The sequence below is a fragment of the Phalaenopsis equestris genome, unplaced genomic scaffold, assembly GCF_001263595.1.
Source record: "Phalaenopsis equestris unplaced genomic scaffold, ASM126359v1 Scaffold000180, whole genome shotgun sequence".
In the NCBI taxonomy this organism is placed as follows: Eukaryota; Viridiplantae; Streptophyta; class Magnoliopsida; order Asparagales; family Orchidaceae; genus Phalaenopsis; species Phalaenopsis equestris.
Genome location: NW_018164622.1, coordinates 1,362,658 through 1,378,409, shown reverse-complemented (window position 1 = coordinate 1,378,409; position 15,752 = coordinate 1,362,658). Strand labels below are relative to the sequence as shown.

At 34.3% G+C, this 15,752-nt stretch overlaps 1 protein-coding gene and 2 non-coding genes across 3 annotated transcripts; all 3 read right to left on the bottom strand.

Moving 5' to 3' along the window:
* Positions 1-6,963: 6,963 nt before the first annotated feature.
* Positions 6,964-7,640, bottom strand: LOC110022320 (RING-H2 finger protein ATL40-like). The gene has a single exon (XM_020721197.1). The coding sequence runs from the start codon at positions 7,599-7,601 to the stop codon at positions 6,969-6,971; it is 633 nt and encodes a 210-aa protein (XP_020576856.1). The 5' UTR covers positions 7,602-7,640; the 3' UTR covers positions 6,964-6,968.
* A 2,114-nt stretch (positions 7,641-9,754) lies between these two features.
* Positions 9,755-9,828, bottom strand: TRNAI-UAU. Its single transcript has one exon. It is a non-coding gene; the product is annotated as a tRNA-Ile (tRNA).
* Positions 9,829-10,435: 607 nt separating this feature from the next.
* On the bottom strand, positions 10,436-10,509 carry TRNAI-UAU. Its single transcript has one exon. It is a non-coding gene; the product is annotated as a tRNA-Ile (tRNA).
* Positions 10,510-15,752: the final 5,243 nt, after the last annotated feature.

Genomic DNA, 15,752 nt, shown 5'->3' with positions numbered 1-15,752 from the left:
CTCTCTGCCCGATGGCTTAGCACGAGCTTTGAAGCATCGGGACCGTTCCCACACGGAATAACCTTCCTTTGAGTACCTATTGCCCCAGGTTCACGATAGTCCAAGCGAAACTCCTTTTATCGAGAGTATTCTTGGGTACCCCCCAAGATGTAATTAACCAAGTGGGATACGTCTCCTTGGGAGTGTTCTTGACCCCAGAACAGACACCTACACCTGAATCTCTGGTTATGGGCAGTCTACGTAGATATTCTTTCGCGGATATAAGTTTAAGGTGCTTTCGCCCGATCTTGTTTGGACGGACACTCTTAACCTATTCTTGCGAGTTTTACCGCACGTAGGCTCTCAACGTTTTGTGTTTTCTCTTGTTTGTCGTTTTGTCGTATGTCCATTTTTATTCGATTCCTCTCCTCTTTGAATCATTGATTTGATTCGAGAGGGAGATTTATTCGAATAAGGGAAGTATACAACGATCGACAAGCTCACGACTCCTTCTAAATTAAAAGAGAGAAAAACGAACGAAAACAATCCTCATCATCCAAATCATGAGCAACCTCTTCAAAAATTCATGTGGTATCCTCTAGCGCAAACATTTCATATTTTGTGCAACCTTGAATAAGGAAATCTGACATACTTTTCTCTTAGTGAATTGGTTCTATAGAACTATGCAGCTCAATATTTTTTTTAGTTTATTCTTTACAACCACAACCAAATCAACTTCATCTCATACTCTAACAGGGCATTGAAGGTAATAATCCTGTGTAGCTTGGCGTGACAGAACCAAGTGATCAAGCTTTGTATATCATCTGCTCAATTTGACCTCAGCGATATCATAAGGCATGAGTTTTTGGGTTTCAATTCAGAATAGGATCAAACCACTGACAGTTGAACAAGTATACGCTGTAGCTAGCATTACCGAGATATTGCATTTGAATGACTTCATCAAGTACGTCGTAATAGCAACTCTCATTATTTGAGCGGGTGCTTCCATTAACAACGATAACACAGTTATATGTCTTATTCTCTTCACACCAAGAACTCGTATGGAATGTATAACCATTTACATCAAATATATGCCATGTAGTAACACTATGATTAGACCCATATGTGAGATCTAATAATCTCTGATCCATGATTTTGTTGATTGTATCATGAATTTATAATAAATAGAGATGCACCATTATTGTAACTTTAAATGCGATGATCATATTACAAACATGCAATTAGAAGGGTTCATTATATGTCCATATAATTTGAACCATCTTGGAAATTATGCTTCGACAATTCTTCTTATCAAAGGCTCATCTTCCATGTTAAAGCTGTAGATAAATAATATGCTCACAATATTATTTTTTTAATTAGTTAATATATAACTAACATTCTCAATAATAAATGACAGTATGTACTAAGTTTAGGGACTGTGAATCTTACTGTATAAATAGTTGGACTTCACACAGTTTATCAGGACATATAATGCAGTTGTTCAAATCTCTTTATGACTTAGATATCGCGTGTCTTGTCTCCCTGATGACTCACCTGATATTTGATATATGGATAATTCTGGTCGTGGAGGCATACCACCTATAATATGAATTCTTTGATGACCTTGCTCAAAATAATATGAGCAGAAAGTTATCATCTCCTGCAATAGATATGTTTCACAGATCAATCACTCAGGATGTACTTTATTCTTCACAAATTTTTTGATTTTATTTAAAAACTTGTACCACATAAATTTTACATTGAATATGGTGGTCATAAGTCATATAACTTCTGTGATTTGTTCTTTGGTGTTTCAAGTTCGTGTTGAACACTCCCAAGAAATTGAGCTCTCTGAGCATCATAAACCATTTTTTCATATGTGATAGATCAAATTCCTTTTCAGAGGGCACATAACTTGTTGATGTGCCTCCTTGATCGAATTGAACTTTAGGTTCTTGATCATATGCGCTTTCCAGTACCAATAATTATGTTTGAATCCCTTGCGGTAATTATCCAACTTAACTTCTTCGGGTCGCAGAAGTCCTTGATTTTTGTGCTTCGCACAAGGACACCAGAATTTATGCTCAAAACGATAGATTAGCAATTTTGATGCCACCTGCATGCATTTCTCAACTCCATTCAAAAACTCATATGTGAGTCATTTTCATCATGGATATAATATGTTATACATCAAAACTCTCAAATTATGGATATCCATATGCAACATAGGTGTAGTTTTACGGGTCAGTGCAACTTCTACGGAGATAAAAATTAATCAATACTTATATTAAGAAGGTGACACTACTTGGTCAACTGACCAACTGCATGTAACCAACTTGAATTCTACTAATAACAAACCAATCTATATCACCATCACTTTGAACAAGACCCCATGCACTCCTCTAATTCAACCAACCAACATTAATTCAACTGATAACATCTTTATCTATATCACGCTCACTTCGAATATTTGACTAATCAATACATTCCTCCAATTCAACCAACCAACATCAATTCTACTAATAACATTCCCATCTATATCACCATCATTTTGAACAATAGTCTCGATCGTGACATTCCTTCACTTTAACCAATCAACATGAATTCTAGTAATATCATCGCGTTCTATATCACAATCAATTTGAACAATACCCGATGCATATATCGCTTCACTTCAAGCAAACAACATGAATTCTACTAATAGGTAAATACATACCACTCAATACTTATGTATTTACATAGCTAACCCCTACGCTTCAAGTTTTATGAAGATTTCTTACATACCACTCAATATTTATGTATGCACATTACCTAAGCTTCATTTTTATGAAGATATTCATACATACCACTAAATTCTTATGTATATACATACCTAACACCTAAACTTCAACTTTTACATACATACCACATTACGTACATACCACATACCAACAACTAAACTTCAAATTTTACATACATACCACATTCACATAACTAAACAAAAATTTAAATGACAAATTTAAAGACACAAATGGAATTACCTTTGTAAATATTTTCTGACTGGAGCAAAACAGAAGGATGAGAACTGCGAGACTTTTGATGGTCTCTGTAAGCTGAGTACCGTCGTTACCTTCCAAGCTAAGTTAGCTACTAGTGGCAACTGTATCGAGAATTGTCGTTTGGGAAGGCGTTGGTTTTGAGCGAAGCCGTGAGGGAGAGCGGGAAAGGGACGAGGGAAAGTGGAGAGTGAGGGATTCAAGCAGACAGGAGGATGGCAGAGCGTAGAGAGGAAATGAATAAAATTTAGGCGCGCGCGGGATGAGAATATTAGGTCATCTGCATCAGATTTACGTTGCAATGAGTTTGATGCTAACAAGTAAAGCTTTTGTGTCGATTAGTTCGATGCATAATCAGTCGCTACTCTAAAAAAAGTTTCGCCGTTATCAGAATGCTTTTTCATCAAATTTTTAGACACAAATCAGATGCAAAATTTGACGCAATTATCAAATTTTATTATTCACGAATTAAAACCCACAAATCCGACACTAATATTTGCGTCGGAGGATTCCGACGCAAATTTCATGCCTAAGTTTAAAAACCATACAATTCCTACATGCTTATATATCAAACACCAAAACATTCATATTTACAAAAGTACCACCCAACTCTTCAACATCACAACATAAAATATTATCACCACTAACTTCTTAAAATTAAAATACATTTTTTTTAATACATAGACATTTATTCCACAAAAATGTTCTTAATATAAATATCAAATTATAGATGTTGGATATATTCGTAAATTCATAAGAAATGTATGGTACGTACGTGAATTTCCAAAAATAATCAGAAATTGGTATTGCTTTAAAAAATTAAGGGTGGCGTTTGGGACAGGTTGTGCATTTTAGGATAAACAGTTTATCCTGAAACTAAAATCACCGGGTCGACAGTGGGGTTCGACCCACGGTCTGCATTTGGTGTAAAAATGGAACTGCGTTTTCGGATAAACGGGCAAAATGCGCGATCCAATTAGTACCGCGATATTTTTTAAAAATGCCCCCGCACTTATAAGCTACCCCAAAAGGGCCCTAAGTGACAATTGAGAAGTGAAATTAAGTATTAGATATTTATGTATGAAAATTATAAATGGAATGTACGAAACTTTCTTTTTTTGATACAATATTAAACAATTTTTACTAATATATATGTGAGGATTAAATAGCATGATAAAATATAATTTTGCACATTATATACGCATCTGCATAGATCTCGAGGAAATCCAACCGAAAAAAGTATGGACGGGTATGGCTACAGAGAGCCCACAAATAGAAAACCACTAGCACACAGGTAGAAGACGAAGGGTCCTTCATCGAAAGGCTAAGCATTGACAAGCAGAATGCCGAAAGACATGTTTGGTTAGGTGCAATCCGCTAAACCGGGGGGTTGGAGGCTGAACAAGCGAAGATCGTCTAAAACAAAGACTAAAGCCTAACAAGTCGAAAAGATGCTTTGATTCGTCTCTCGTCACAACTCGACTCATGGGAAGAATTCAGCTTCGCCAGTTATCCCAAAGACGCCCTTAAGATTTCTTACTAGATTTGGAGACCTAGCAATCACGAAACCATACGAAGCATCGTCAGAGTGTATGTTATCTATCAGAATACGATTATTCGCCCTCTAATTGAAAACAGGGTATGTATAGAAACGTAAGAATAGCTGTTATAATGTTCCAAATATATGGGCTTCAATTGAGTTTTCATTATACTTAATGTGCCGAAACTATACCGAAACCAGACAATGGGCCATTTACATACATACCACCCAATTCCTATGCATTTACATTTCTAACACCTAAATTTTATTTTTTTTTATATTTATTACGCTCTAATCTTTAATATACATACAAAATATCACTGTTTTAACTCTTAGAAAGTGAATAATACACCTTCTTTAAGTGACATGTATATGTAAAAACTGAAGGTTAGATGATATATATATAAATACAAGTGGTATATTTGAAATAATTCGATATATATTTATATAGCCAACTGTCATAGGAAACCCCATACAAGAAAGATCTTGTTCCTTGGCATCTCTCATTCCATAGACATCCATAGGCTCCTCATCAGGACTCAAAGATAGATAGGCGGACCATGTCAACCGGCCGGCCCATATCAACCAAACTTAATTGATCGAGCTAATCCCATCTAGCCAAGGATATCTCAGCAGACCAAGCTGATCTTGTTGTGACCCGAACCTAATTAAGCTTAACTAGTCGAACTAGAGAGCTGCAGGACAATAAGCTCATGAATATAAAATACCAAAAATATTCTAGTAAAGTAACCCCTTAAAGCAGGGGCAAAAATGTAATATCATTGTATTAAACCCTCTTCTTTATAAATAGAGAAATCATTTTATAAATATGACACAATTGATAAAAAATTTTCCGCTCATTCCTCTCTCTCCTTACTTACACTCTATTACTTAGGTGCGTCGGCATAAGGCTTCTCATTTCCAGTCAACGGTCCTTCTCCGAGAATGCGAAGAACGATTGAATGCTGAGGAAAAGCAAATCATTTTATAAATATGACACAATTGATAAAAAAATTTTCTGCTCATTCCTCTCTCTCCTTACTTACACTCTATTAGCAACAACCAAGGAGAGGGCAGAGGCAGCGGAAGAATAGGTGGCGGCAGCCAAACGAAGAACTCAAGCAATCAAAGTCGCTCTCAATCACAGTAGATCAGGAATATCGAGCCATGCAGAAGAAAGTAGCCACAGTAAAGTTGTTTGATGATTTTCTTGTTGAGCTCTCCTTCCACTAGCGTCACGTGGAACTCCATGTTGTGAAGCTCAAGAAAGGGGTTTCCTTCGGCGTCAACCGAATGGTGAAGGCGAAGTTGGTCTCTCCTGAGTGCACCGATATGTTGAAGTTTGCTACTCTGTTTTCGAACTTGAAGGAGGCTCCGAATGAAGTAGAAACAATGAGGACGATGGAGGGTCGTCAAATGTATTACTCTCCTTCGATTTTTTCTTGTACTAAGAATAAATTTCTTTTTTTTCTTTTGAACATTTCGTACAGAGATAGAAAACTTGGTGAGTTTTTCAATTATAAATGAAAGTAAGGATCTTGGTCGGTTTCATCTTCGTTTTTACTTTCTACCCTTTGTGGTGTATTTAATTTTTCTTTTGTGTTTGCTTAAGTTGACTATTATGAAATTCTATTATTCGAGGTGTGGGTATGCTGTTTTTTTTTTTACTTCTTTCCCCCCTTTCTTCTTGGAATTGGACAAGAGTGAGCTTATAAAGATTTGAGGATAGAAGAACTTCGATCAGACATTGTGCTTGCTCTCTCAGTGCAAGACTATATAGTTCATGGTTCGGTGCGGAGGGGGAGTCACTGGTTCCACAGTTTGTTGACGTGTTTTTAACTTTGGAGGAAAATAAGGTGAATTTGAATATTTTAGTACCGACCAACCCAAACCCTGTAAGTAATCAGTCGAAGGATGCCGATAAATCTCAGTCATCGGTGGGAGCATCTTTTATCCACCGAAGGACCCTCTCAAATTGTGTTGCTGATTTATTATCGGAATTGGTCACCACACGTCGGGAGCTTGCAAGAAAAAAAGAAGTTTTATTTTTTATTGCCAAAAGATTGGGATCCAGCAAAGCTTCAATACATGCTAAAGCCGCAGTGACACTCGAAGTGCGCCGAGGCTTGAACATCTTGATGACGAGTTGTTCATTTTTAGTGGAATATTTGTCTTGTAGAGACTTCATTGACGTGTGGTGACCAATTCCAAGGCAACAGATCATAACAACAGTTATTTAATACACATCATTACCAACAAATTCCCTCCACCATCCCCCAGCTTCATAAGGAGTATTTATCAAAATTTATTTTTCATACATTATATAAACATTTTTCTTCAATTTTAGAAAACACATATCCTATTGAATTCATATTTATTAGTCCTTAAAAATCATATTTATCAGCCTCACCAAACTACTCCCTCTCTAAATCCACCATTATATGATCGGCTCGCCTTTCTCCCCTCTCCATGCTCAATCTTCTGCAAAAAGATGACCTCATAATCAACATGGAACGCGCATCTCTGACTGTCACCCCCGCCATTATCAACTCTTCTCCTCTCGCTCCACCAACCCTTGCCGGCATCGTCGGCGAAGCCAATAATTGACAATCACTCTTCACATCCGCTCGACATATGGGGCACGTCGAATGCTCATGCAACCACATGTCAATACACTTCACATGAAAGTAATGCTTACAATTCGACAACATTTTCATCTTCTCCCCTTCCACAACCTCACTCAAGCAGATAATACACTCGCTTTCACCAACATCATTATTGTTGCCCGAACAATAAACAAAAGTTGGAAGCGAAGCGACAGCTCTAGCATCCAGTCGAGGGGTGTGCGGAGTAAGTGTGACATTTGCATGGCGGCGGCGGAGATAGTCGGAGAAAAAACGAGCGATGAGAACAATGACGACGATGATAACAAGTGAGAGGAGGAAAGTGAGGAGGAGAAACCAGTTGTTATGGTGCATGGTGGATTGATTCCTTCCCATGATTATCCATGTGGATGTTCTGCTCCTAGGAATGGAGTAAGAAGCCATGGAAATGATAGAATTAGCTCAGTTGCTGATGGCTTTGGATAAATTATATTTGCATTTCTCCCCCTGTTTGGAGAACACTGCAATTTATATGAAATTGTTGTTTTGGAATTTAGCAGCAGAACTTCTTTGTTATTTCTGATGTCGTGTTGGAAGACTTGGGAAAGAATGGAGTCAACGCGGGACATTATTATGCACAACGTGTAACACTGTAAATGATGCAGAAAGGCCGATTGAGATGTACTAAAATGGGTTATTTGCATATAGCACCTCAACTATTTCTATTTACAAAACCGAACATCTTCTTTCGTACATTTTTCAAATTCTCACTCAAATGTCGAAATTCATGATAAAATCCCAATACATATTTTTCTTTTTTATTAGATTCAGAATGATTTGATCGTGACATACGTAAATACAACAGTTCGACAGTTCAAAAATAGCATCTGAATGTTAAATTTTTGTAAATTGCAGTGCTTCAGGTGCTATGTATGTAATTATCCCGAATATTTTTAGAAGTTTTACATACATGCGAATCAATTCTTGAGGTTCTACATAAATGCTATTTTTAATGTGATAATTTTTTAAAAATTAAAATGATGATATTTTTAATATGATACGAAAGATTTGTGTGGTATAAATGTAAAAATTGAAGTTCAGAGGTTAGATATGTAAATACTTAAGAATGGGGTGCTTTGCGTGTTTCTGCATGACCATTGACGGCCGTGTAAAATGCATTTTGCACAAGATGCGTTTACTTAGAAACGGGGAGAAAAAGCAGGTCGTTTTTCAGTCAAAGTGGCATATTTTCGTTAAGGAAAATTTACATGAAAACCATGCAACTTCTTTGAATTTACATGTGGAACACTTATAAGTTCAGTTTGATATTTGCATTTAAGAAAATTTACTTCCATAGCACAAAATTCTTATGCTTTTATATATTTTATGTGTAAACTTTCATATTTACATATATATATCACTTGGTTGTTTTAAACTTACGCATGAAAATGTAGATTTCACCATTAAAAAAATGATAATAGTGCTATGTTTGATGTGATGTTAAGGATTTCAGAGATCTGATTTTGCCATTAAAAAAATGATAATAGTGCTATGTTTGATGTGATGTTAAGGATTTGAGTGATCTGTGTGTAAATATGAATGTTTGGTTTGTGAGATATTTTGATATGATAAGAATTATGTGCTTGTTATGTATGTAATGTTGTGAAGTGGAGTCTAAAGCACCCAGAGGGACACAGTCACATGAAACACCCGATGGAGCAGAACTTGTGCGCATCCAAATAGGCGTTGTTACACCCGTGTTTGGAGTATCCACGCCTAAGACGGGCATAGCTAAGTCAGGTGGTGAGACTATTTCGTATCTGGTCGTGGTTACGCCACAGCCCTTTGAGTTTTGTGCAATCGAGCAATCAAGATAAGCAATATATGGGGAAATATTAAAACTAATTACTCTCAATTTTATAATTAGCTATAATTTTTTTTTAAAAAAAAACGTCAAAGCGTGATGAATTTTTACCCACCAACATATTTTTTGAAGCTTTTCTATAAAATAAAAATATTAAATCAAAATAAATTCAAATTATAATAAAATTAATTAGTTTCTTTCAACACACAGCCCTTTGAGTTTTGTGCAATCGAGCAATCAAGATAAGCAATATATGGGGAAATATTAAAACTAATTACTCTCAATTTTATAATTAGCTATAATTTTTTTTTAAAAAAAAACGTCAAAGCGTGATGAATTTTTACCCACCAACATATTTTTTGAAGCTTTTCTATAAAATAAAAATATTAAATCAAAATAAATTCAAATTATAATAAAATTAATTAGTTTCTTTCAACACACAGCCCTTTGAGTTTTGTGCAATCGAGCAATCAAGATAAGCAATATATGGGGAAATATTAAAACTAATTACTCTCAATTTTATAATTAGCTATAATTTTTTTTTAAAAAAAAACGTCAAAGCGTGATGAATTTTTACCCACCAACATATTTTTTGAAGCTTTTCTATAAAATAAAAATATTAAATCAAAATAAATTCAAATTATAATAAAATTAATTAGTTTCTTTCAATACAACTTTCCAAATTAATTTAATTAGCTTCTCAGGCAGATATTTAATAAAACATTTACAAAATTGGTCCCGGCGGGGCTCGAACCCGCGACCTCCGGCTCATAAGACCAGCGCTCTAACCAACTGAGCTACGGAGCCAGAACAAAGTGAATTCTTTCAATCTTTTTATATAAATAAAAGCACACAACATCAAAAATACCATTAAACTCCTGAGCTTTATTTTTTTACATTTATGCCACTCAAATCCTTCATATCACATCAAAAATATCATTTCTTAGATCGTTAAAAAGTAAAATACACATTTTCATGCTAAAAGAAGATGACATAATGTAAAAATTGAAATGTAGGACTGAGATTCGTAAATAAATAAGAATTGTGTGCTATGCATATAAATCTTTCTGACAATTATCCTAATAATTTTTAAATATTGCTCAAACTCTTATTGTCTTTTATCTTATAGCTACATGATTATGGTTGTTAAAAGGACTCTTTGCTCGTGAACAGCTCGTTAAGCAAACCCGCCAAAAATTTTTTTATAATTAGCTATAAATTTTTTTTTTAAAAACGTCAAAGCGTGATGAATTTTTTCCCAGCAACATATTTTTTGAAAATTTTCTAAAAATAAAAATATTAAACCAAAATAAATTTTTATTATAATAAAATTAATTAGTTGCTTTCAATATTACTTTTCCAATTTAATTTAGTTATCTTCTCAGGCAGATATTTTATAAAACATTTACAAAATTGGTCCCGGCGGGGCTCGAACCCGCGACCTCCGGCTCATAAGACCAGCGCTCTAACCAACTGAGCTACGGGGCCAGAACAAATTGATTTATTTCAATGTTTTTATATAAAGAAAAGCACACAACACAAATGTTCTATCCTTTAACATATCTAACACCTGAGCTTTATTTTTTTACATTTATGCCACCCAAATCCTTCATATCACATCAAAAATATCAATTCTTAGATCGTTAAAAAGTAAAATACACATTTTCATGCTAAAAGAAGATGACATGATGTAAAATTAAAATGTAGGACTGGGATTCGTAAATAAATAAGAATTGAGTGTCATGCATGTAAATCTTTTTGACATTTATCCTGCTAATAAAAGTAGGAGAAATTATTACATAAGTACACCGCATGCAGAAATGTCTGTGCTATCTGATCTACACTATTGATTACAGGTCTCTACCGTCGATCATAATAAAAAAAATAAAAAACAAAAAACGGGACCCACCGAAATACATCTTTGTGGTGATTGACGGTGTAGATTTGACACCACATGCTGCATCTCTGCATGCTGTGTCCGCATGGAATACTTTTCCTAAAAGTAGGGCCTCTTTCTTATTGGAAAATGATAAAATTAAATTGTAATTTGTGACAAAAATCAGATTGTATGATGAGATTTTTGTAGTACAAATTTATGAAAAATATAATATGACATATATGTAATAAATTTTTTAGTGGCTGCAAATGTTTAGACAGAAATAGATCATCCAATGGCTACCCCTAAGTTAAAATGTTGGGGCTTGTACGCATCTTATATTTTTTTAAATGAACAAATATCATATATCTTACTAGGCTTATATTTTTAAAAGTTTTAGATGAATTGAGAATGTGTATATTTTAGCCTTAATTGAGCCTTCTAATAAAAAATTCAGATGTTTGCTACATAATCTCTGGTAAATTCTTGATAAATGAGATAAATCTTTGATGATTCTTCTATTTACTATGAACTGCTGAATAAATAGTCTGACAAGCTCGTTGAAGGTGATGAAGTGCCTGAGGAGGGAGTTGAACCAGCTGAGAGCTTGACCCTTGAGAGTGACAGAGAACACCTGACAGAGAAGTGTATCAGATGCACATTAAATGTGCATGATGGTTTGATAGTAGTCAACGTGTTCGTAGAGTCAGTTTTCACTTCATAGGAATCAATATTCAGGAGCTTAAAACCCACTATGATGTGGTATTGGAGGACCAACTCAGCCAAGAGTGAATACTATTGAAAATTGCAACGATCAGAAAGTGATCCCTATCTTTTAGAGGAAAATATCCTAGAACTAGACATAGTAGCTCATCGCAAATCAAGTTTTCTGAAGCAGCAGTATATGTTGTTGGGAAGAGTTTCCCTTAAGCGTCAGAGGGTTACCGACCGATCTAGCCATGCAAGAATGATGAGTGGAACTTGCAAAATCGAGGAGGTCTGAGTCCTGCAGAGGAAAGGTTTCATCGCAAGAAGGTAAACCGACACAGAGTGTGCTCAGGTGTGATATTTACCATGAGTTGTTGAACTGGTTGTACAAGAATCTATCGTTGAGCCTCATGTAAGAGCTAAAAGACACCTACCATGCATGTTTTTTTAGTATGGTAGGAATGTCAAATACTTCTCATACCTCCCCACCCAAGGAGGCGATGTCAGAGTACTGTCAAAATTATGATTGAAAAATTGAACAAATAATAAATTAAAATTAATCAAAACATAAAAAAAAAGATTGAAAGGCTTTTTTTGCAAAATCAATATTAAAAAAGAGGATTTCAAAAAAAAAAAAAAAAATTGAACACTAAATAAAACCTATACGGAACTTGATAGCTCACATACGAGCACGAACGCAGCGTGTAGTGAAATTTGCAGCTCGCTCACAAAATCAAATAGAGCCTTTTACGATGAGCAAATAACCCACGTCCTTCAAAACTTTAAAGAAAATAAGCTTAAACGATGGATGTGGGGTCATTCTCAATGAATAACAATTATATAAAAATGGAAATATTGATATTATTCAATACTTAAAAAAATCCCTATTTGTCTCCAATTCATCACTAAACCCACAACCCTCAATAAGAGTGGATAGAAAGTCATCTTTTATGATTTGTGTAAAAGCCTCAATTAATGGGCGGGCATCTACACTAAATCATTCATACTTTTACAAATAAGGCCGCATGTGCTCCGACCATGGTGATACAAGCATGATCATGCGGTCTAAAAATGCTGGGGAGCATGAGCTGACTATGAATATTAAAAATTGTTAAATGTTGATATTCATTTCTCCATGCTTTGAGATATGTGCAAATGATTATAAATTACCTAATTACTTTGAAGATCTCAAACTTATTCTAAAAATCCAAGATTCAAATTTAAATTGTGCACGCAAATGATTGGGTCGTTTTGTCTATAGGGCACGATAGTAAGTCTCACTGGACCTGTTCGATTCTCCTGCTAAGAAGGATTGAAGTTAATGAAATTGGATGCTTCCTAGTTAGTATGATCTTTCTTTGTGTAGGAATTGAAGCTAACAAGACTAACTAATAATTAAATATAAATCTCATCTAAGAAATGGGGGATATTCTATCTTCTTATTCATGAAATTATCAGGTATGAACCCGATTCTCTGTAAGTATGATATAATTGACAATATTCAAATTACAAAAAATCAAATTCTTTGATGATGAACGAGTTGATAAAAAATTTCAACATAAGGGGTTAACTTTCAAAATTAAGCTTTAAAGTTAAAAAAAACCTTATTGAAATTCAACTATCTAAATTTCTAAACACGATCATCTAAAAATATGACAGAGTTGACAAGGTTCAAATTAAACAATCAAATTCCCCAATGATGCTTGAGTTGATAGAAGATTTCAACCATAAGGGTTAATGTTCAAAATTAAGCTTCAAAGTCCAATGGCATTTCATACAAATTCTGAGCCTATTCCTCTGTACGTGGGGCAGAGTCAACAAGATTCAATCAAAAAAATCAAATTTCTTGATGATAATTCAGTAGGATAGAGATTTCAAACAAATGGATCAATTTTCAAAATAAAGCTTAAAAATTAATTTGAAATTGATTATTTCAGTGCCTGTTCCTGCATATGATCCTCTGTAAGTAGAACGGAGTTCACAAGGTCAAATTCAATTATGTGTCATCTGACCCTTTACAAGCAAGACGTGAAGTTGATAGGGTTCAAATAGTAAAATTATTAAAGTTAAAAAAACATAAAAATATTAAAATATTAAAATAAAATTTGCTAAAAATTATAAGTAAAAATCTATCAACCTATCATACAAATTTATCAAGGGCGATAAATTTATGATTGACCTAAGATCACATAAATTCAATGTGAAGTCATATATACTACTACATTTACTCTCAAATAAATATATGCTATTAATGATGTGCCAAGTGTCATTTGTACGCGTGACTAGGCTAATCGGCTTTACAAAGACGTGGTTAAGTCCTGAGCCCTCTGATCGAATGGTTGCCACCAAATAACACCACTAAATTATGGTCAATGTCATATCACATATGTTCCCTAATTGTTCTAAACTCTTTGAGACATGAATCATGTGGTATATTTGATATGTCACAAGTCTTATATTAGCCAAGGTCGACTCAAATTAGTCCCCTTAGACAAAATTCAACTTAGATTTATAAGACCCCCCTTGGACAAAGCAACCCTTGTCTGCTGACAATGATCATTTGATCAAGCTGGGTTGACGATCTTCTCTGATTAAGTAGATCAGGGTTTACGAAAACCCAGGATGAAGGAACCATTTGATGTTGATTGAGGGTGTCATCATTCCTCAACAATACATTTTTAAGCTCATAGTAATAAATTTCTATAATTTAAAATTCAATAAACTTTCACAACTCAAATACAAAATTACTGCTAGTATACACAGAATAATCAGTGTCTGAATAGTCTTAGTTAAAATTAGTCTTCTATTATCAGAATGAGTAATTAACTATAGGGGCTTGTGCCTACGAGATCCTCGAATCTCAAATCAAAAAAATCCTCACAAAATGGGGATGAAATCTCTAGTAAGAGCTAAATCCCAATTTTTAAAATCTTTAATTAGCTCTTTGGGGGGAATATAATTTTATCATGCAATGCACCAACGCTAGGGTAAAAAAAAAATGAAGATTCTCAATCTTATGTTGCTTGATTAGAGTAAGAGTATTGCTTCCCAAACCCAAACTTAATAGGCAAAGAGTAGTATAATGTTCAATTTAGAGCATAAAGAGATATTATAAAAGAAATATCTAAACCTTGTGATGGAAGAAAAATTGGCATGCACGTCATAAATCATCCATTCAATGATTCTTAAAAACATGATTTTGATCACTGAGATGGAACCCAAGTTTTTTCCATGATGTTTCTTTTAAAACTCAAATACAAAAATTTTAGAGTACACAAATTTAATATATATATATATATATATATGCCCAAATATTTTAAAGAATCGTGTCATAAATTTCGCTGGGTATCGCTTACCTACCGTAATCAATGCCCAAATATTTTAAAGAATCGTGTCATAAATTTTTGGACAAAAATTTTTCGCTGGGTGTTGCTTACCTACCGTAACCCTACACATTTTGCTTCCAGGACTTGGTACCCGACAATGGTATTGTTTATGGCGCAGAATGCTGGTCAAATGGGAATGCTTATGTTGATGAGTGGCTTGACACTTAGAGAGGCAAAATGTGAAACGAATGTATATGTGACAGGATTAGTGTAGCTTCAATGACATATAAGATTATGGATGATTCGATTAGGAGAATAGATGTTTTACATTAGACTTACGTTAAAAAAGGTAGAGGTAGACTTAAAAAGACTTGGACATTTTGGATAAAAAATGAGCTTAATTTATTAGAATTAAATGAAATATAACACAATGGAGAAAAAGGATTGATGTAGCCAACCCACTTAGTGGGATAAAGACTTAATGTTGTTGATTTTGTTGTTATTCTTGATCCAAACATTTCAGTTATTAAAGAAATTGTTTTGGGGGGCATTTTAGTGCACACAACAAAATTATGATTTATTCAAATATCAGTGCCTAAACTTTCATATCTACATGCATAATAACACTTAAATTTTTAATATTACATAAAAAATCACTATATTAATTTTGTAAGAATGAAATATACATTTTGTGCATTGAAGCCTTATAAATGTAATATGAAACCTTTGTCCATAAATACATAGAAATTATGTGGTATTTATGCAAATCTCCCCTTTTTCAAACACCCGAAGCCATGGCCGTCCTTGCAATAACAAAAATA

Bases quoted from the DNA above. Each gene is read 5' to 3' on its own strand.
- LOC110022320 (XM_020721197.1), bottom strand. From the start codon at position 7,601: ATGGCTTCTTACTCCATTCCTAGGAGCAGAACATCCACATGGATAATC.